Source organism: Labrus mixtus, chromosome 2 (assembly GCF_963584025.1).
Source record: "Labrus mixtus chromosome 2, fLabMix1.1, whole genome shotgun sequence".
Classification (NCBI taxonomy): Eukaryota; Metazoa; Chordata; class Actinopteri; order Labriformes; family Labridae; genus Labrus; species Labrus mixtus.
In genome coordinates, this window is record NC_083613.1 from 12,512,742 (window position 1) to 12,535,995 (window position 23,254).

Below are 23,254 nucleotides of genomic sequence, written 5' to 3' on the forward strand. Positions count from 1 at the left end.
GGGGTAAACAAGACCATGTCCCAATTTATCTGAAAGGTGTTGCTGCATAGCAAGATTTTCTAACAGTGAAATTTCTCAGTTTCAACAAGTGAAATGTTGTCTTTGCGCTATTTCCGATTAACTGTGGTTTCAGTGTCTGGAACCACACAGTTCATCACACTCTGTTTTTTTTTTATTTTCCGTTTACATAACATCACATTTTTTTTAGGAAATAGGACAGGTGTGTGTGCTGGTAGATGACAGGTGTGTGTGCTGGTAGATGATAGATATGTTCTGGTAGAGGACAGATGTATTTTTTTTTAGAAGAGAGGATAGGTTGTATGTGATGATAGCGGATAGAAATGTGTTGTTGTGTTTTTTAATAGAGAGGTGTTTTGTGTTGGAAGAACACAGAGGTGAGTAATGCTTGACTCAAACTCACTGCAGTATCGGAGCTTCTTGTTTACCAGCGCCGGGGGCGGAGCCACAGTTTCGTCACAGATAGGGGAGGTCTTTTTGCTACGCTTACACCTCGCCGGTGTCCAAATATGGTTCGTGACATCACGCGCCGGAGGTTCCATTCAGATAAAACTGCTCGACCGGAATCCCCTTGGAGGACATGTAGGCACGGACGCGCACGGGACTCCTCGCTCGCCCGTTTCCGCCGTTAAGGATTTATCCGTTCCCATTCTTCAGGCAATAATAACACCTCCGGGACCGCCATCACCATGAAAGTCTCCAGCATCGACTGCCGGCGCATGAGGAAACTCATCAGGAAGGATTGTGCAGGGAGCTGCCTTATTGTGGATTGTCGACCTTACTTGTCATTCACAAACTCCAACATCACAGGCTCTGTCAATGTCAATCTAAACTCCGTGGTGGTCCGGAGATCCCGAGGAGGGCCGGTGCCTCTGCAGTTCGTCATCCCGGATGAGAGAGCCCTGATTCGGCTTCGGGAAGGGAACATATCGGCCATCGTAGTTCTGGATGACCGGACGTCCCACTGGCAGAAGCTGAAAAAGGACAGTGTAGCACAAATAGTAATAAACACCCTCTCACATCTAGCCAGCGGGGCGAGCATCTGTTTCCTGAAAGGTGAGCGCTTTTGGGATGTTAAACTGTTTTAACCCTCGAAATGAGGAACTCTCAGTTAGGCTATAGAAAAGAAAAAGGCTTTAAAACAGGCTTCAGCTGATGTGTGTCATGAAACATTCTTCAAACATGAACTATTCTCCTCCTCGGCTTCCTTATTTTTAATGACTCTAACCTCTTTATAACTTTTTCTTTTCAATAAAATCCCGATCTCGTTAAGGCCAGGTCATCTTGAGAGCAGCCTACATGTCTTTTTTTTTTCTCCTCACATTTCTTGGAGCGATAAATGTCCATGTGTGCGTCAACGGAGCGAATGAGTCAGTGCGGGAGGGAAAAACGCACCCAATTTGGCGGTGTGATGAGTTTCATTGATAAAAATAAGAAACAGAAAACTCAACCCCCCCCCCCTACTCAGACTCTTCTTTTAGCTGATTTAATCCATCTGGGCTGTGATGTGTTAAAACGCATCCATTTGCGTCTGTCACCTCTGCGTCCTCCGGATGTCTCTCTCAAAGGATTACCGGTCCTTCCAGCGCGAGCTCCTGTAATTAATTACGCGCTCATAATCAGGTTATAAAGGTTATAATCCCGGTGCTAAGACTGTTTCATACACGGTGCCATTTCACAAGATACTTACGCGCGTGTCAGGAGGGGAGAGGTGGAAATGTTTCTAATCTTATTCATGTGTGTTTATTGTTCTCTCTCTTTCTCTCTCTCAGGAGGATACGAGAACTTCCACTCTCAGTACCCTGAACTTTGCACTGAGGTGAAAACCATCGACCAGGGCGGAACTGAAACTGAGAAAAGAGTCAGCAGTCACAGCGAGAAGCTTTGTCACCACAAACCAGATTATGATCAGGTATGGAAACACCCCGTTCACAGCGCCACTTCCTTCTCTCTCTCTCACACACACACACAGGCCACACGGGTTTTTTTTATTTTATTTTTAACCTTATTATAAAAAGAAGAAGAAGAAGAAGAAAAAACTAGACGCTTGGCGCCATGAGATTTATATCTGGCATCAAAACATTTTCTCAGCATTCATTTGACATTCTCTGACCTTCAGTCATCTCATGTGTGGCTAAGAAAAGGCAGCGAGCACTCGGTGATGCCCAGGTGACACGACGACCCCTCCGAGAGAGAAACGCTCTTTCATCCCTGACCTTTCCGTGTCCTCCAACACAAACACGAGGCTGCTTCAACACTTGATTGTGTCTGTGTTGGAATATTGTGGCTACTTTTACACAGAGCCTTATAAAGTAGGGGGGAATCTAATCCCTCAGCTGATGCGTCTGCGTACGTTTAGTCTGTGCCTGAACATGATGTTCTGCCTGGAGCTCTTTGGGGATGACAGGTGTTTGTGCGTCTCTCCTCAGGGAGACATATCGTCCATGTTTTTATTCACACTGTGTTCTATACTTGAGTCTTTTCTCTGAATGAACTCATGTCCCTTTTTCTCTTTTCTCTCCCCCTCAGGGTAAACCCGTGGAGATCCTGCCTTTCCTCTACCTCGGTAGTGCCTACCACGCCTCCAGACAGGACTATCTCAGCGACCTTCACATCACGGCCTTGCTCAACGTGTCCCGCAGAGACATGCAGCCGGCCAAGGGCCACTTCGACTACAAGTGGATCCCAGTGGAGGACAACAACATGGCTGACATCAGCTCCCACTTCCAGGAGGCGATAGAGTTTATCGGTGAGTCTAAGGGGGGAACCTTTACTTTTTCTAGGACAGAGTTTTATGTGTGAGTCTGAATTTTAAAAAATGTCACAGCAGGATTTTAGAGTTTCTGATGCGTTATTCTAAGGAGATGCTCAACACTTGAAGTAACTCACAGGAAGGGAATTAAACATGCCACCACCAAGCTTTAGAGTCTTTTCCTGGCGTCTTGATATTTCTGGTGCAACATTACCCTTAGTTTCTAAAAATGACCAACAAGCTGAGTAAGTGAGACGACTAAACATAGATCTGAGTATTTTTTGCGCCTTTCTATAAGCCCCTCTTTTCTGCTGCTTCTCACCGGCTGCCATTCACAAATAGAGGGCTATAAGTGACCTCGCTGTAATCAGTTTAACTTGATCGCCTGCTTCAAATCCCCTACAAACATATCCAGCTAGTCTGCTTTCATTCAGGATTTGCTCACTTCCCCCATTCCCTTCCGACCTCGCTCCATCCATCCCTCCTCCCCCCCACAGCGTCTTAACTGGGAAAAGACGCTCCCATGCCGTCATTGCCTCCCAGGCCTAATCTCTGTGGCTTACTGTGCCGGGTGTGGCCAGTCAGTGTGACAACTGGGTGAGCTGTCCCTGTTTAGTAATCACCAGGGGGGAGGAGGAGGAGGAGGAGGAGGAGGATGGGGGGTTGACTGACACACAATCAGTCGTGGTTGTTTAAGATGGTTAGGTGGATGATAAAAAGGTAGATTAACTGACTCACGGTGAGAAAGCGCAGTGGCAGGTAGAATCATAGAGGGCAGCAGGTACGTGAATGTAACACAGAGGAGCAGAGAGTGTGTGGGAGAGGAGAGAGGTGCAGGATAATAGAAGCAGCAAAAAGATGTACACAATGTGCTGGTGGCTATTTTTAGCCAAGGACAAAGCTCACCCACCAGCAGCCTGCCTGACCAGTGTTTGATGGCTGCTTTTGTTGGTATTGTGCATCATTTGGGGATGCAGTCCTACTTTTAGGGGATCTTTGTGCAAGCCTGTTTGTATTACGTAAGGCCAGAAATTGTTTCTGGCGTCCGGCTTAGCCTGCATCCAATGACGGCCTAAAAAATGTCCTCGACAATGCCCAAGTGATTAGAAATATGGGGCACATAAATCCTCACCGAGCTGCAGCTGGTCCCCCAATGGAAATCGATCAGCAATCAGATAGCCTGCTGACCCCGGTGACTGATGTAACTCAGGGGAGGAGATGATAAATATTATTGACCCCCTCCGGATGAAAACAGCTGCCGAAACGTGTCATGGCATCTCCAGCCAATGAGCGCCCATCACCCGAGGATGATCATTAAAACACCCACTGCTGCTGTCACTCCTTTTCCCCCTCCCTCTCCCCTCTCTTATGCATCCTCCACTCCAGATGGGAAGTTCATGATTCATTCATGCGCTCTCTATCAAAGATCAGAGCTGTCAGAAATCAAATCAACCTACTGCAGAGACAGTCAGGACCGCGCACAAGTGGCTGTCAATCCGTTTTCTATTAAAGAGCAGAGGGACAAAATGTGAAGGAGGGACTAAGTGTCAGGCAGATTAAACAGGGAAGGCGACATGAAGGTGTTTCTTCACATTTTAAGAATGAACTTGCAGATAACAGAAAGTAGCTGTAATGTAGGCATGAGATCATGAACAGATCCGTGTGTAGGAGTGCTGCAGCCTCTAAATTAGAACACGGTGCCACAGAGAACTGCAGCAGCGCCCGGCGCCCCCACAGCAGTGTAGGAGAGACAAAGTCTTGGGTACATCTGCGCTCTGTGACTCAGATAATCTTCACAAGTGTCTGCAGTGTGTGCTCGACTGAAACTGGTACAGAATGTGTGTACACTTCTGCGTCCCTGCAAATAAAAAGTGCCGACAAGGCTGATGTTCCTGTTTGTCCACAATATCCTCCTGCTGCTGTGTGTGTGTGTGTGTATGTGTGTGTGTGTGTGAGAGAGACTGATTGCATGAGCAGAAAGTGTTTTTGCATAGTTAAGTGAGGCGTGGGAAATGATTACACAGTTAAAATGTGATTTTACATTTATTATTCAGTGTTTTTAATTCCCTGTGTGCTCGCTGTAACCTCGCCATCAAATAACTTGACTTTTTAATTATAAATAATCGACTCCCAACAAAAGGAGGGCGTTAAAAATAAGGTTTAAGTTGGATAAATTGTTTCTTTTGTTATTCTATAACCACATTTTCACTGAAAAAAAAAGTAGTCACAGCACATGTTTGACCTTTGCTCGTCCCTTTCTATTCCTTCCAGATCACGTGAAGCAATCAGGGGGTAAGGTCCTGGTCCACTGCGAGGCGGGGATCTCACGCTCTCCCACCATCTGCATGGCTTACATCATGAGGACGCAGCAGCTACGGCTGGATGCGGCCTTCGACATCATCAAGCAGCGTCGAGCAGTCGTCTCTCCTAACTTCAGCTTCATGGGTCAGCTGCTGCAGTTTGAGTCAGAGGTCCTCTCCACGGCCCCAGCTCACGCTGCAACACCTGAACCGGCCACACCCTGCGCACCTGAGTCCGCCTCCTTCTTTGCCAACGACTTCGCCACCACCTTCAACACCAAAAACTTTGAGCCGTCTGTGTTCACCCTCCCTACCTCTTGCCTGCAGTCCCCGGTCCACCACCAGTTCAAACTGAGCCCAATAACTGCACTGCCTTAAAGGAACTGTGACTGCTTGTAGTCTTACTTGAAATATTAAAAATAAAAGCTCTGTTTGCCTGTTGTTGAAACCAGCACAGTAGAAAGACCTGCGATCAGACGTGCTGTTTCCCCGTCTTCTAAACTGCTGCTGAGGAACAACACAGCACAGTGATTAACTGCAATATACATGCCTTAGGTTGATATTGTGATTTTTTGCCTATTCACAAATACAGTCAGGCATTGAAAACCTAATTTATTTAAAATGACAGTCTGTCTGATTTTTTCAATAATGTGGATGTTAACGTGTTTAATAAATGTTTTCGTCACAAAAATTAAAGCTTGTTGCCATGTGGTCATTGTTGGATTGTTTGTAGAAAAAAAAGCGATTTTCTAGTTTTCTGACGACTCAAAGCGCTTTCACACTGCAGGTCACACCTACACATTCACACTGATGGTAGAGGCTGCTGAGTAAAGAGTCCATCAGTATTAACTCATCCATTCATACACATTCACACACTGATGGTAGAGGCTGCTGCGTAAAGAGTCCATCAGTATTAACTCATCAATTCACACACTGATGGTAGAGGCTGCTGAGTAAAGAGTCCATCAGTATTAACTGATCCATTCATAAACATTCACACACCAAAGACGAAGCAGCGGGAGCAACTTGGGGTTAAGTGTCTTGCGCAAGGACATATCGGACATGTGGCTGCAGGAGCTGGGGATCGAACCCTCGACCTTCTGGTTGAGAGACGACCGACTCAGCCTTATGCAGCCTCCCGACAACCAATCATGGTTTATACTGCCTACCAGTCAGCAAGATGGAGGACTCCATCACTGGCCACTACGTTGAGTCTATAGACCAAACCAGGAGAGACAACAGTGACACCTGCAGTGACCGACTTGGACTTCATAAACAGACTTCCTAGATAAGGGGTTCTCAAACGTTGCCATGACAACGACCCCCATATAGTGTCAACCTCAGGTGGAGACCCCCGCTCGAAGAAAGATTAATAAATTCCTTTTACGCCACGATTGCATATATCAAAAATGACACAAACAGCTTCTTAAAATGCTTCTATATTTTATTAACAATTAAAATGTGTCAGACTTTTATAAGTTCTGTCTCAACAACAATCAGCAGTCATCGTAACAGTAAACATATTCCTCTCCCTCGTTAATTACATTCAATATGTCGTCTTGTGTTTTATTTTACATTATTGAAAGACTGTCAAAGAAAAGGAACAAAACTTTGGATATGCATCGATCAATAACATCTAAAAAGACATACATCAAAATGTTATGTACCGTAAAATAACCCAGGCTTTTATTTACATCAGTCGTTAAAATGACCCGGCCTTTATTTGGGACAGGCTTCAGCACGAGACGAGCCTTTCATTATTAAAAAAGTTATTTGTGAGTACAGCAACGATGCATGGGAAAGACTATGAAATCTTAAATTGACACCATAAAGTATGAAATATGGTTATTGATAAACGATTTAAATTACAAATCACTCACTTGTTCTTAGTAAGACGTCTCTGACCTGTTCGTTTTATAAAGCGTCTAAACTTAAAATAAAGATTAAGACACATTCAACATTTAATTTCTTATGTTTGATCCCCTAACGACTCATCACTGAGAGCATAGAGGCCTCTGATTGAGACCTGCCTTTATTTGTCCAAACATCTGGCAACGACATGGGAGCCGGGCCTTAAATTGGGATGAGCTTCTATTTGAAGTTTTAAGGTATAATAATATTAGTTCAAGTTAATTTTTGATCCCGTTTCCCCCCCTCTTCCCTCTCAGTTTCCATGACCCCCAATTTGGGAACCACTGTCCCAGAAACCCATCATTCCGTACACCCAGAAGGCCTGAACGTTATAATATGCAATGTGCACAACAGTGTTCAATTAATTCTAAGTCTTAATGGTCCTGTATTGTTCACCTCTTATTTGAATTTATCTATTCTGTTTTGATTTTTCTTTTGTAAGGTATTACCTACTTCTGTCTTTGTGCTGCTGCATTGTCTGAATTTCCCCTGTGGGCATCAATAAAGTAAGATCTTATCTTAATATTAAGAGATGACGACATGAATTGTGATAAATGAACAATAAAGAATGCTGCATATCAGCTTTAACTCCCAGTCTGTCTGCTGGTCTTCATGTTTTACACAATGAGTGTATCATGTTCCTCCTGAATACAGAAAAAAATCCAAAAAGAGATTTGTTTTGTCAACTAAATTGGCACCAATTAATCAATCTGAGGGTAGATTATAGTTCGCTTCGCTTCATCTGACTGCATCATAGTGGTTTGGGGGCATCAACTTTTCACTCAGGTGTCCATCCAACAGGTATAATGTATCCCGCATCCCACCCCTGATAAAATCAGACTTGCATGATGTGTTTATTGCATTGCGATAACGATATAATTGACCAGCCCCAATAGGTTAATATGTTGTGTGCAAAAGGAAATTATATTGTGCGCACACTTGCACAAGATATGCTTATTTATTTTTTGGACTGCTTGGTACTTCAGGGCCTCCGTAGAATACAGCGATAATACATTGATTTATAATTTATCCGTATTCAAAAACACAATGTCATAGAAAATGTTTTACAAGAATGAATGTACACAGCTGAAAAAATATATCAAGGGGAAAAACAGGAGTCTACTCCATTTAACGCTATGGCTATCCTTTTCTTCTTCGGTGGTTTGCGCTTTCATCGCCGACTCTTCTGTCTTTGGCGCCTAGAACAGAGGCATTCGGACTGTACCAACTCCGTAAGATAGGGAGACCCATTAAAAGAAATCGGACCACTAAGGTTCTTTTCGCACATAAACATGTGATCAATACTTAACTCTCCTGTATATCACTTATCATTATTTCATCGTTTCATAATATTCTTAAATTCCTTATTACACATAATTTCGATAATGTTTTAATACATTTTAAAACCCTGTTTTCTCTTAATGGTATTATCCACTCTATCCCGCCCCCCGCCGCCATTTTCCATGTTATTCTCTTTAACCACACAGTGTTTCATCTAATTTTAATGCATCGTTTTCTATTATTTTTGTCAAGTTTGGGTTATTAAATTCCCGGCTTCTCCGGTTTAGTGGAGGGAGGGAACTTATCCACAAAATCAGCCGAGCAGACGACCTGCTCAGACCGCCATGTACATCAAACAGGTAAGCTAACGGCTGGTACATGTTAGCCAAACGTCCACACAGCTAGCTTAATGAATGAAGCCGATATTTACACATTTATTCTTAGTCGAGTATGACTGCAAAGCCGACTAATTCACGTCAGAGACTGTTATAAATGAAGCAGCTTTACTGTGAATCGTGGCTAATGCTACATGGATTAATAATGAGTAACCCATCCTCCTTCTCGGCATGTTGAGCTAATGCTGCTAAAGCTAACGCAAGCGTTGCTGTTTGTAGAGTTTTTATTGTGTTGCACAGCAGCGTCGTTACATTAAGTAGAAGGTTTAGTAATGTGTGCTTTTCTTAACTGTGCATCCACGCGAAGCCGCTAATGAAGCCGTGCTGTACTGTGGTGGACTCTGTCCGAGGCCTCGTCGAGATCTGAACTCGTTTACGATGCAAACTGAGCAAACATGTCGAGGAAGTCTTACTGCTGCGTTCAGGAACAGTTCTTGTCTTCCTACTGAAGTACCAACACTAGTCCTGTATGGCTCCTAGATTCAGTCATGTTTTTCTTTTTAATGAAACAGTGACCAACATGTGTGTGTAGATGTGGGACAGAGATCTGTGATGAAATATAACTACAATGTTACAATTCACCATTCATACACCGCCACTGAAGCAGCGGGAGCAATGCAGGGTTAAGTGTCTTGCCCAAGGCCGTACATCAGACATGTTGCTCAGCTAGGGATCGAACCCTCGACCTTCCAGTTGAGAGACAACGACTCTACCAACTGAGCCACAGCTGCCCAAACACGTTAAAACATTAACCGCACATCACAAAACCTCTGATCAAAATGGGTTCAGTCATCTTTTCATCTCGAGGATCTTGTTTTCATGATTGCGGAACTTGATTAATTTCCATGCCCTTAAGCTACGTTGTTTCTATTTTTAGTAATGACACATTTCAGTTTGATTGATTAGAAGAAGATGAAAGAAGAAAAATATATTTTTATTAAAGTCTGTTGTTGAGACATGCTACAAACAGGATCCTCTGGACTAATGCAGTGATGTCAGAGTGAGAGGGGGGTTGCACATGAAAGAGTGCCTGAGCAGTAGTTCATTGCCTTGCTCAAGGGCCTATCGGCAGGGCTCAGGAAGTTAGCTGGCACCTCTCCGGCAACCAGACCGATTTCCCGGCCTGATCCGCACCTCAACTTGAACCAGCTACCCATCAGTTCCCAACCCAAGTCCCTACAGATTAAGCTACTGCTGCCCCGTGTTTTGGTGTCATGTTGTATCTGCATCCTTCACCACTTTACAGACTCTCGATCCAGTGTATCATGCATCTCCTTGTTTCATCACCAATCACCAAGGAGTTCCCAAACTTTTCAGCTCCCAATTACCAAAATAAGGGTGCCAGAGACTGGGGACCCCTACTGTCCCTGGAGGCTGTTAAGGCATAAAATGTAGACTGTATAGACTGTAAATAATAATGGATGAAGTCTGAGTGATGTCACCCATTTGTTAGCGGGGGGGCTTTGGAGTCCCATTGATGGCGGTCTCCATGCTGGAAATGCTGCCTCACCCCAACTTTCAGTCAACCCAATGACAGGCTGAGGGCTGGAGCTGAGGCGGGTTTTAAGCATCACAAGCTCAAATTAAAAAGGCAAGGATGCTGTGGACTCTGTTCTTATGGTGGTCTTTGGTTTTTTGTGCAGGTCATCATCCAGGGGTTCCGAAGTTACCGGGACCAAACTGTGGTGGACCCGTTCAGTCCAAAGCACAATGTCATTGGTGAGTATCTTATCCCCTTTTGTCCCGTATGCTTTTATTATACTGTACTGTGCGTTTCATTAACATGTCAGTATGAGTGTAAGAGAATTCATTTAAAAAGACGGCACCTGCTTAATTTACAAAATACCAAATGTGATTCCTCATTCTTTCAATTAAACAACCTCAGATGAATTTAGATGACACAGTCATTTTCGAACACATTCAAACCCAGTGCCATGCAGCTGCCGCTTAGACACAAAACATTTTAATTTCTTCATTTTACTGTATCGATATTGAGCCTAAAAACAGCCTGTTGACAATCTGAATGGACCAATTTAATTTTTAAATTATTCGTCAGAAACACAAGTTTATCACCCTGATCGGTATCAAGTGCAGCTCTCTATATTTACAATATAACCTGCTGATGAGAACACCCATTCAGAATTCTCGTACGTTCCTGGTACACAAAATATTTGCGTGCCAGCTTGGAGAGTTGCAGGTTTGTCCACCAATCAGTGTGCTGCTGTCTGCAGAGAGATTAGTCTCCCTCATGTAAGTCTGCATGTCCTGAATCACGCCCCTGTAGCTTTTGCCACAACATTACCGTCTTAATCAGCTGAGGTTAAGAGTGCATAAAATGGTCAAGTTAAGGCCCTGACACGCCAAGCAGACGGCAAAGAACTAGTGGCGACGAAGGCCGACGGCAAACTACCTTCAGACGGCATGATGCGCTGATAGACTGAATATTTAGAATTCTACCGGCTCAGTACAGTTTGAATGTTCACTTTCTCCACCAGGTTTGAATGAATAATCTAATTTAGAATAAAAAGTGACAGCCCTAGTTGATATGAAATTGTGTTGCTGACCTTTTTGTGTTTCTTTACAGTCGGACGAAATGGATCTGGAAAAAGTAACTTTTTCTACGGTAAGTAATCCACAATGAATTTCACCGGATATTGTTTAAGCTTTTTTCCCCCCTGCTGTCATTTCGTTGTGTTAACTTAACACTCTGCTTTCTTTCTGCTTTCTTAGCCATCCAGTTTGTGCTCAGCGATGAGTTCAGTCACCTGCGACCTGAACAGCGTCTGGCCCTGCTCCATGTAAGCACCGGCACATGTCGGACATAATACAGATCCATGCGGCTGCTCTGAAAGTGACTCAGTGGTTGTGCAAAAATGAAATCTTATTAAACATGCTTACAGTGTCAGAGCTTGTATAACTCATGATGACTGACATGTTACAAAAGTGTTTAGTTCTTTTTTTGTTTCAATACGACTTTTTCGTCACAGGGTTATAGAAACACAACATTTCAATATGCAGGGCTCTTCATGAATTCATGCACTTCACTGTTGATTTAAATCTGTTCTTCCTGTCTTGTGACTGTAGGAGGGAACTGGTCCTCGTGTCATTTCAGCTTTTGTGGAGATTATATTTGACAACTCTGACAACCGGCTGCCGGTAAGAATGGCTAACACATCATATTGATCCTATTGTTGTCATGGAAACACACTGAATGGGTAATTTACACCTTTCAGTAAAGTAGCCTGGCTCAGACTGCAGGAAATTCTTCCTTCTTGACAATCGCAGGGTCGCTCCCGTCTCGAGGCTGCTCAGTACCGATGATCTGCTCAGGGATCGCCGTGAATGTCTTGATTTATTTCAAACATGTTTGACATTTAGAATTTAAAATCTTGAAGTTGTGTGTGACTACAAGCGAGAGACCAGGGAGGAGAGTCAGAAGTGGACAGTAGTCACGGCAACCGGCGGCAGGATGCAATCGCTACTGTAATGCATATGACAGTTACAATCTGACCTCCAGCTCTCACTGAAGATCATATAACCCATGTTGTCCGCGTCTCTCCAGACATTTCTTCAACCAAAAATTGTTTGTTTATTTTGTCCTCTCTGCACAAAACATTATAATCGCAGATTTAACCTCCGACTTTATTGTTTACGTGAGGTCGCATGAGGTGTTGCGTTCCTCCGCCAGGCACGATATTCTCAGGGAAATCCTGTAGTCTGTGATGTGCCAAGATTTACATATCTTGTAGTGTGAACATGTTAGTGATTATGAAGAAGAAGACCTGTTAAGTTTCCCTTAAGTGTGTGATGCTACCCGGATTAAAAACCTATTTTAAAAAAACTTGTTCAGTCTGAGCCGGGCTTAAATTAAACATCATCCTACTATGTGTTCATGATAAATACTCTCTTGTAGGCCTGCAAGATATAATAAAATATGCAATAACATTCAATAAAGTGAACTTGAAGGATTCATTTAATCTATAACTCACAGTTTCTATCTCTATCTGCTGTTCTTCATGTTCTGCAGAACACCAACATGTCCCGTCTTTGAGATCGAAGCTTCAAATCTTACAGCTCACTTTAAAAAAAACAGGCACAATGAAAAATAAAGTAATGAAAAAACGTAGTCTTGGACCGGCAATCTGCTAAATTGTTATTTTAAACATCAGTATCGGCTCCTGACTTTCACAATCAGCACATCTGCAGCAGGCAAAGATCTGAAAAATGTGATCTCCACTTCTAACATTTCTTCAAACTGTTAGTCTGGGCCTCCATTTAAACTCTTACATTATCCGGTTTTCACGTTGTCCCATTCATAACTAAACATCGCCCTTAAACGTCTGAGAACTCCTCTGACCACAGAACACACAGCGCTTATTATTGTGATGATGAACGCCGGATGTTTGCACCACTTTAGAGATCGAAAGATTGCCTCTACCCGTGCGTGAAACTGCAATCATGCTACCGGGTAAAACTGTGACACACAATTCTGCTGCTGTGTGCGATTCACCTCCCGACCAGTGATTAATGTCTCTCTTTCCCCCAGATCGACAAAGAGGAAGTCTCCCTTCGTCGAGTCATCGGCGCAAAGAAGGACCAGTACTTCTTAGACAAGAAGATGGTGACGTAAGTATTGCTGTGACTGTCCATGCAATCACAGGAAATAACAACATTGTGAACCCCCGTCTGATCCCTTCTGTGATTGTTGCAGTAAGAATGATGTCATGAACCTTCTGGAGAGTGCCGGCTTCTCCCGCAGTAACCCCTACTACATCGTCAAACAGGGAAAGGTGAGAAAGGAGTGTGTGCCAACCTCGCACTACAGTTTGCTTTGATTCTTAGCACGGCTGAGCTTTAGCCATCTTCAGCTTGTCATGTACACTGTACAAAATGATCTGCTTAGTGTTCATTTGAAATGGATTGCATATGTTACTTCGATTGAACAGCAGGTTATTCCATCACATTTCAATGTGTTATGCAGATCAACCAAATGGCCACAGCACCTGACTCGCAGCGCCTGAAGCTGCTGAGGGAGGTGGCAGGCACACGTGTGTATGATGAGCGCAAAGAGGAGAGTATTTCTCTCATGAAGGAGACAGGTAACATCCCCTTTCATAGAAACCAAATGAATCATGATTTGTACTATTTTCATTCCAGAAGTAATCTTGTATTATAAAAGTTCTAGCCTTGGTTGACAATAAAATTGGCCGATGTGTTTCTCCTTCAGAGGGGAAGCGAGAGAAGATCAACGAGCTGCTGAAGTACATTGAGGAGCGTCTGCACACCCTGGAGGACGAGAAGGAGGAGCTGGCTCAGTACCAGAAGTGGGACAAGATGAGAAGAGCCCTGGAGTACACCATCTACAACCAGGAGCTGAACGAAACCCGGGCCAAACTGGACGAGGTAACCAGCTCAAGACATTAAAAGTAAAAGACGAAAAACTGCACAGAATAAAAGACTGAGCCACATTGTGATGAACATCTGTTTTACTCAAACAGATTTGCCTTCTTTTTTTTTCAACGGCTAGCATTCTTGATATCAGAATATTTTCAAAGTAAGGGTATGGGTTAGCTTCTCATGAGCGCTCATTATTGCTAGGTTATTAAAGTTATCTTCTGCTTCCCTCGGTAATGTCAGTTAGGTGTGTTTAAGCTCCCTGTGTTTAATTGTTGCTTTAATTCAAGAAAACATGTAGACGATGCAAAGGAGTCGTGTCCTGACATCCGCAGCATCTCTACACCTGGAAACTTTGTCAGACTAGCATCTCCTCCGCCATTGTCGTTGATAAAGTTGATATCAGAAGTCCCACCCTTTCTTGATTTTGATTAGTCTGTGAGAGACAAGTGACATTGACGAGCATGGCGCTGTTCCAAAAGTTGAACTGTTTTCATCTGAGAGCGCTGTGAGTGCAGCAACAAAGAACAGCTGACATAGAGGACATAAATGGACTTCTTTGGTTTCACTTTGAAAACAGGCGCCGCTAAGTAGTGCTCGGCGATATGACCTAAATTTGATATCGCCATATTTTTTTGCCTAATGTCGATATTCGATATGACTCGATATTTATCGTATTAAAGTTTATAAATGTAGCCTATAAAACTGAATCTCCACTGTATAAAAAAATAATAATCACTGGCCCGACCTTTGTAACTGCTGGCCCAGGAACATTACTTTTGATTTGAAGAATAACAGTCACCAATTTACTCTTGAACCATTCTGATGCAAGATTAAATTACAACTTTTATTTAATTAAATTAGCTCTAATTATAAAAATATTGTGTATTTTTCTTATATTTATGTGCTCCTGTTTATTCACCATGCTGGTAACTGTAAGAGTCTACTTAATCTGATATTAATATGAGGCTGTGATAGAGCTGGAATCTCTCCTTCTTTCTTCTCTGTGAGAAACTCTTCATCCTTAGATCTTTACTTTAGGAGCTCTCTTAAGGGCTAAGATGCTTTGTGAATAACTTTTAGCTTTACCAGGATCTAGTCTTTAACTTTAACGTGTTCCAGCTCCTCCAGCTGTCTGTCACTGTGGCTGAAACTTTTCTCCCTTCTGTTTTCGTCACGCCCTGCTGTCACTCTCAACTTTTCCGGTGATTTTTTTTTCTTTGAATGCTGATTTTAGCTCGGCTTTTGTCGGGATCTGATGGTTTCTAAAACCGTTTTACCAAAAGTGTGTTTTAGTAGAGAAAACCTGCGCTAAGATCTGTGTGCGAGTGTACAACTCGAGTGTAGCGAGCGCGCTCTCGCTAGCTGAACGTGCAATCAGCTGGCCCGGACTCTGTCAATCATTCATCCGGGCCAGTTATAATGTCGAGCCCTGTGTTATGTGCCTTTTTTTGGAAGTAATTTGGCCTTGCTCTCATCTTTCTCTTTCTCCTCCGTGTTGGTCGCTTACAAGAGCTAGGCTACTCAGCGGCAGGAGTGGAGTCTCCTCCGCCCTTTCGTCTCCGCACAACAAGCGCTGCCGCGGAAATCTTGCGGAGCAACGAAATATCGCGAGAAAACTTTGAAGTAGTTTAAAAAATAAAATCGATGTTCCCTTTTCCATGTCAAGCATTAATTAAATATCGATCGAGCTTATATCGCCCAGCACTACCGCTAATGCAACAAAAAAAAACGTTTGTCTGTGGACACCACCCTAAAAGAAGTGAAAGCCAGAATTAACCAAAGGGTGGATTTTCCGGAGTTGTGTACGTCTTCAATAACAAGACTTTTGTATTTTTTGTGTGTTTTTTTTCCAGCTTTCATCCAAGAGAGAAACCTGTGGAGACAAATCCCGACAGCTGCGTGACGCTCAGCAAGATGCCAGAGACAAAGTAGAGGTAAAGAATATATTTTTTTTTAGAGGTTTCAGGATTATTGAATAAGACAAAAGGCCCCAAAATATACAATTAATAGATACATACACACAATGTATGAACTCTCTTTGAATGAAATCTCACAGCCAGTGTCTTTGTTTTGGTTCCCTTTTCCGTAGGAGACGGAGCGTGTTGTTCGTGAGCTGAAGTCCAAGATCTCTGCCATGAAGGAGGAGAGGGAGCAGCTTTCGGCCGAGCGCCAGGAGCAGATCAAGCAGAGGACCAAGCTCGAGCTGAAGGCCAAGGACCTGCAGGACGAGCTGGCGGGCAACAGCGAACAGAGGGTACGGAAGCCTCCCATCTGCGTCACTCTGCACACGTGATGCTGCACTGACAACAGCACACTGCCCCTCTTCTTTACCCTGCATCATCAGTCTGTGTAGATACCGAGGTTCATCCTTTACTTTTACACCCACTCCACTCTTTTCAAATGGAAGTTATTTTTTGCCACCCTGGTCCCTACGATCTGTGTTTTTAAACATTTATTCAGTAGCTTAAATTGGACCATCAATGCACAAATTCCAGTCTTATTAAATATGTCCACCAGGGGTGCAAACGAGTACTCGGGTACCCGGTTTTTATTTGAGGTTTGCTGTCTGTTGAAGTAAGAAATGTCCTAATTTGAACGTTAATACAAAGTAGGCCTATTACTGATAATTATCAAAATCCCTAAGATTCAAATTAATCAATAGATACAGTCGGCATCGTGTCATAGTTGGGGGCGGGGCCTCCCGTGGGGGAAAAGAATCACAGAAAAAAAGAACTACAAAACGATTACTCGAGTACTCGCTTTAAGAATGGGAATAGTAATCGATTAGAGAAAATTTTGCATTTCTGCACCCCTAATGTCCACTCAAACACGGAACTTGTTTGAGTGCGGACCCTTTTAGTGAAACGTTTGCTGGTCCAATAGTGCGATGACTTGAACCACAATGGAGGAAGCAACAGCCTGGCGTGTAGCAGACAGTTTGCAATCACGTCGACTGTACATCATTCCTGGCACAAGCTTGTGTGCACAGATCTGGCACTGATCGCTCTCCATATGGCTGTGTGTTCAGTGTGTGTTTGTGTGCACGTGTGAGTGCGATGACGGTAATCATACATAACAGCTTTTTATTGGCTCAGTCTGTATGTGAACGGGGATGGATCCAAGGCAGCGTGCTGGCTGTTGGTTGGATTAAGCCCACCTGGCTCTTGCTGGCACACAATCAGCCAAAAGTTGTTGGAGCAAAATGAAAAAGCAAAAGGGAGCAGAACTGCGTCACGAGCTGCTGATTTGAGATGGCCTCGTTTGGAGGGGGAAAGTACAAGTTTACATACATTCCTGATGACACCCAACCACCCCTACACACAGTCTGGGTGACTGTTGGGGAGGTTAAGATGAAAGCTTTGGTTTATAAAGAGCCAGAGGGAGAAAGATTTAAGACTGGAACTTAAAGTCCAACAGTGCACAAGTATTTTCACAGCCGGTTCATTTACTCCAACTTACCATCAGGATTACTGGCATCTTCCATGATTTAACACTCTCAGAACCCACCAATGATCGTTGTCTATCATTGTCCGTCGGGGATATGTGCCTCTGAGAACGGAGGCAAATTTCTCTTTATTTCCCGTCAGCAGTTAGTGTTAAACGTCCTCCAGGCAAGACTTTCATTACTGTAAACGTAACGTCATTTCCTGGTCCATTATGTCCATGGGAGTAGTGGCCGTACATCTGTTTGTCTTGAGCCTCAGTGTAACAGTATATTATATATAATAGTTACACAGAGGATATTTAGTGTTAAACATTTCAGCCTTTTCTTTATAAAAAATACCATTTATTTACAAACGATTAAAGGAGCAGTATGTAATTCTGACACCTAGTGTTTAAAATGGGTACTGCTGCCCCCCCTCCCCATTGTTGCCATGTGGTGGACACTGAAGCTTCAGTGTTTATCCAGCTCTGCATCGGTCTGTAAACCTTTCTGTGTTCTAACCTCTCTCCATTTTTCAAAAGCATCTCCAATATTGATCCTAGTTTGAGCACGTTTCTGCTCGTGGAGCTTATTAGAAACATGCAGAGGCTTTTTAGGTCGGGTACAATCACTTCTATCTGAACCAGTTCTCTTGCCCGCTTCCATCGCTGCAACACCTGTTGGTTTGACCTGATAACTGCTCTCATATCTGGCAAACCGAGGGGTGTCCAAAACGGCCGTGTGGGGGTGTCTTAAAACCGCCTACCTTCTCTGGTCCAAACAAATCTAGAGCATTCAGGACCAGAATCTCAAGTTAGAAGGAGGACATACTGGCTGCTGGATTTCTTATTTAGCTTTTATTTGATTCATTTAAACAATAATTTAGATTAAAATCCCTTTTTGCAGTTTGTAATCTGCACAGCAGAGGATATGATATGTTGAAATATAATCAATAAGTTTGTTGAGATTTCTTGTTCTGTACAGAGAGTCTAAAATATGACATTTATATTTGCTCTTACTAAAATAATCCTTCTTCCATCTGTCTCTCACGTCTGCTCCTCCAGTTTCCTGCAGTCACGTTTCCCTTCTGTTCTTTTCTTCTCCATCTCTAAATAAGATTGTCTGATCTTACTCCTCCAGAAACGCCTGCTGAAAGAGCGTCAGAAGCTGCTGGAAAAAATTGAGGAGAAGCAAAAAGAGCTGCAGGAGACTGAACCCAAATTCAACATGGTTAAGGAGAAAGAGGAGCGGGGCATATCCAGGTAGAGAGATGACTCATTCTCTGCTTCGGTCCCTTGAGCAGCAGGCGTAACTCGATGAGTCAGTCATCGCATTTTGAATACACTTTGATACAAAGAGATAGAGAGGTGGGTGCACATGAGAAATGTATGCATTCTCCTACAGAGGAATTTATACAGATGTGCTGAACACCTTTGGAATCCAAAACAACACGAAGGTGACCTTGAAAAAACAGTTCTATGTTGTTCCTTTGAAGGATCCAAACAGGAAACAGAGAAAGCATCAAGTACGTTATATTAAGGCGACTCTGCTTGACAGGGCTGCAAAAGATCGAAAGCGACATCCACCGCGGGCAAGAAATTAGAAATATGCATTCACATACCTGTTTCAAGGTGTTAAGCCATTTACCGCGGTGTAAACAAGCCAACCATAGAGAAGGGAGGCAACAGATGTCATTGCTGACAGTCCAGTTGTAGACACCTGATTCACAAACAATTTTGGTAAATAAATATAAAAGGTGTGGTGTGATAATGCCGCATACCACGCTACTGAGCCCCCCTGGATCACTGCGGTGGAGAGTCCTTTACCGCGACATCCCTACTGCACATTTCACAAGGTTTAAGCTGACTCCTTGACTTCCTGCATTAATTTTTTAATAACGTTTGAAAATCTGTAACTCCCCCTCCCCCCAGACTGGCCCAGGCTACCCAGGAGAGGACAGACCTGTACGCCAAGCAGGGTCGAGGCAGCCAGTTCACCTCCAAGGAGGAGAGGGACAAGTGGATCAAGAAGGAGCTGAAGTCTCTGGATCAGGCCATCAATGATAAAAAGAGGCAGATCGCAGCCATCCACAAAGACCTGGAGGACACCGAGACCAACAAGGAGAAGAACCTCGAGCAGTACAGTGTAAGGAAAATCTAAAATAATAAACCACTGCTGCACCAGATCACCATGAGGGAGATGTTACGTTTAATGTCTTACTTCCAGGATGAGTGTCAGGAGGAGTTACAGTCTAAGAGATAAACTACGTTCATACCTATGCATTACGTGTGTTACTGGAGAATACCTCTAGAGGGCTCCCCAGAGATCTGAGGCAGTAAGGATCTACTGGATGTGTTGGATGTAAGCTACAGACATGGCAACACTAAGGACTACTGTCTTAATTCTCAGATTATAACTAAACTAATAGTATAATCAATAGAAACATCAGATCAGCTCAGGCGACTGATGCAGTGCACAGAACACGATATCGTCAGCAACGTCCCTTTCCTCCAACTTTTCCCTCCATGCACAGACTACACGGTCCCGGCCAGCCTCATGTGCATTTAACCGCAGACGCACATGCAGGGTAAGAGTGCAGAATGACGTCGGTTGCAGAAAAATATTAAAACTAAGGCTTGAGAAGCTTCTGTTTTCACTCGAGACGTCGCACTTCAATTGGTGTATTAATGGTGTGGGCGTACCTCTCTCTCTCTCTCTCTCTCTCTCTCTCTCTCTCTCTCCTCTACCTGGTGGCCCGCCCAAATATTGTCTATCTGTGAGAAACACCTTTGCATAGTCATTTAGGTCCAGAGTCAGTGCAATATACAAGGAGGAAAGATTACTACATTAGAGGTCAACATCAGTAATATGGTCATATGTTCCTTCTTCTTAAATCAGTCCTGGTCTTTATGATCCTGACTCAATCAGGCTTTGGTTTTTAATCTGTAAGATGAACTGAAGTCACGTGGTCTCTGACTTGAACACACATACTCTTTTTATAAAAAGCTCTCCTGCAGTGTGAACGTGACCTCTCCACAGGTGTGTCTAAATCTGACGCTTGATGAACTTTTCTTCTTTAGAAACTTGATCAAGATCTGAACGAGGTGAAGACCCGCGTCGAGGAGCTGGACAAAAAATACTACGAAGTGAAGAACAGGAAGGATGAGCTGCAGAGCGAAAGAAAGTAAGAACCCCAATTTTCCCTCTTGGCACCTCTTTAACATCCTGATTCAGATTTAATGTATTGATTCCTTTATTGCACCTAAGCTAAAGCGTTACACGATTTTTATGAACCTTCACTTCAGCTATAGCTTTGTCTTGAATGTCGCTGGAAAGTGGAATTATTGACCCTTTCTTTCTGCCAATACGCTGCTTCCGGCTGGCGACCGTTAGTCACAGACCAGATTACTGTGCGCTTTGCTGTGAATGTCCGACGGGCGTCTCCGTCCACCTGAACAATGAGCTTAATTTATATAACAGAGAGGATGATGCCTCAGGCGTCTACTGACTGACACACAGCTGCTTTTAAAAAGGTCAATCAGGGCGGAGAATATGTTGTTGTTGATGAGTATTTAGATATAAGTTAAGACAGCAAATTGTCTCCAGATATTTATTCAAATGGCATGCTTCTTTAAAGGCTTTATATGCAATTTTTTGATCCAGTAGATGTCGCCCTTGAGCACCAGCATGAAACCAAAACAACTCGCGCTGCATTGTTGTGTTAGCATGCTAATGCTAGCGCTCTTTATTATGCTTGTATCTTCACACTGCATGTAAATTTACCCGAAATGAGCGTGATCTAAAAACGCTAATGTGACATTCAAATAAGCAGTGAGTACAGTATGTTATTCTTCTTTTCTCTTGTCCCCCAATTCAACAACTTTTATACACAAGGGGATGAGTCCCGTCCATGTAAACAGCTCGGAAAGCATCACAGACAGCGGGACTTGGGTGTCACACTAATTGTAGACAGTCATGACTCACAGAGTTATTTTCAGAGCATATACTTGATTTCTGCTACATGTAAGTGCGAAAAATCGCATATTCCTTCTTTTTAAAGGTTTGTAACTTTAACTAAAAAGTAACGGGCTGTCTCAGTGTTCGTCTGACATTAAATCCATCCGGCGTCCTCCCGTCCACTGGGATCCATTGTTCGGGTGCAGTGGGTGAAAAGGTAGCATAATGACGGCTTTGAGAGAAAGAACATGGCATGCCGACCACACAGGTGCAAGCTGTCAGGACTGTGAGATCTAAATATATGAATGTATCACACAAAGACGGAGATCATTATGGAAACAGGAGGGAGGCTGCTTTGGCACTGTTACTGTTCTGATTATGCAAATGAGATTATTATTAGTAATTAAGATAATCTGTGCCAGTCGGGGATAAAAGTTAATGTTGTCAATGTAGGACAATAAAATCTAAATGATAAGAAGAGTGGTCCTACTTTAGGCGGGCACTTAGCTTTTTCTGTGCTTCTAAGGTCACTGAAAACTCTCCTTTAGTAAAACTCCTTCCAGGCTGAGGATGTTCAGAAGCTCTGTTTAAGGTGTTTCTGTGTAGACGGTGAAAACAGAGTTTAGTTCTTGTAACGTCACACTGTGCACCAGTTTCTCCTCCGTGTGACGTCACCATGCAACACTGTCTCTTTAGTTTACATGAGATTAGTGCGATGGTAGACGTAACCAAACTAGCGCTGGTGCTAATGATGCTAACTGGACTTTTCACATGCTCACACACACACACACACACACACACACACACACACAATTACTCTCCTGCTATGTTGACAAGCAGAGACGCCTGATTGGACGACCGAGGTCACTGCTGATCCATACAACAGCTTTGGACGGTCAGACTTGGGCTGGTGGGAATCCGTTTGAAATTGAAATGGTCATTGCAGAGGGAAAGGCAGGAAAAATGTTAGCATGAATACTCAAGTCCACGTAAACACATGCATTGTGACGTAGCATCTTTGGTCCACTGTCACAGTGTTTGTGTGTTTTAAACGCTGACTGGTCTCTCTTTTTTTCGGAGAGATAATGGCGTCAGTTTGGTTTTGGTTTCCTGTACCCGAAGTGTAACCGTGTGTGACGCTCTGTGTCCGTCCAGCTACCTGTGGCGTGAGGAGAACGCAGAGCAGCAGGCCCTCGCAGCCAAAAGAGAGGATCTGGAGAAGAAACAGCAGCTGCTCCGAGCGGCCACCGGCAAGGTCTGTGTCGCTGAACATGACTGTGTCTCTACTGACTTGCATAACACGACCACAGGCAACATAATGTGTCTGTCTGGACACCACAGAAATATGTGAAAACGCCAATTATCTTATTCACACGCAGACGCTTCACTTCTTCTTTTTCTTCTCTGGGTGATACTTAGAACGCAGAGCTAGATCTGCCACACATCCATTAAAACCTTCACACATGCACTTCTAGGCGGAACTGTGAGAGAGAAAACGGGCGAGTGGCGATGAATCAAATGAGCCCACCTGAGCACTGCGAAAGACTCACTTTGTGACTCAGCCAGTTGTCAGGACAGGTATATCAAATGGAATCATTCATCTGCCTCGCTACTGGCACCTTATCGCCGTGTGCTAAATTTACATATGACTCATCCCTCTCTGCCCCTTCAGCTACCGCCAGTCGTTTCTTCTGGGCAGAAACATCAATCAAATATCTCCTCTGAATAATGAGATGAAAGGAGGCTTCACGGGCAAATGTCCTGCATTTATTTTTCTTTGATTGGTGACTCATCCTGTCTCGAAGCCTTTCACAGACGC

General features: G+C 43.5%; 2 protein-coding genes across 2 annotated transcripts in view; both read left to right on the plus strand.

The window, feature by feature from the left end:
* The first annotated feature begins 574 nt into the window (after positions 1-574).
* dusp5 (dual specificity phosphatase 5) lies at positions 575-5,766 on the plus strand. Its single transcript, XM_061052566.1, has 4 exons — positions 575-1,074; positions 1,791-1,930; positions 2,548-2,767; positions 5,042-5,766. Exons 1-4 carry the CDS (start codon positions 708-710, stop codon positions 5,446-5,448), a joined length of 1,134 nt encoding a protein of 377 aa, XP_060908549.1. The 5' UTR covers positions 575-707; the 3' UTR covers positions 5,449-5,766.
* Positions 5,767-8,422: 2,656 nt separating this feature from the next.
* The window catches only part of smc3 (structural maintenance of chromosomes 3), a 33,432-nt gene continuing 18,600 nt past the window's right edge, over positions 8,423-23,254 (plus strand). The window contains exons 1-15 of the mRNA XM_061064996.1: positions 8,423-8,621; positions 10,301-10,376; positions 11,242-11,280; positions 11,388-11,455; positions 11,742-11,813; positions 13,204-13,283; positions 13,369-13,447; positions 13,639-13,756; positions 13,885-14,060; positions 15,908-15,988; positions 16,144-16,308; positions 18,619-18,740; positions 19,410-19,623; positions 20,559-20,662; positions 22,591-22,690. Coding sequence (XP_060920979.1) covers positions 8,607-8,621; positions 10,301-10,376; positions 11,242-11,280; positions 11,388-11,455; positions 11,742-11,813; positions 13,204-13,283; positions 13,369-13,447; positions 13,639-13,756; positions 13,885-14,060; positions 15,908-15,988; positions 16,144-16,308; positions 18,619-18,740; positions 19,410-19,623; positions 20,559-20,662; positions 22,591-22,690 — 1,509 coding nt within the window. The 5' untranslated portion in view covers positions 8,423-8,606. The remainder of the gene's footprint in view (positions 8,622-10,300; positions 10,377-11,241; positions 11,281-11,387; positions 11,456-11,741; positions 11,814-13,203; positions 13,284-13,368; positions 13,448-13,638; positions 13,757-13,884; positions 14,061-15,907; positions 15,989-16,143; positions 16,309-18,618; positions 18,741-19,409; positions 19,624-20,558; positions 20,663-22,590; positions 22,691-23,254) is intronic.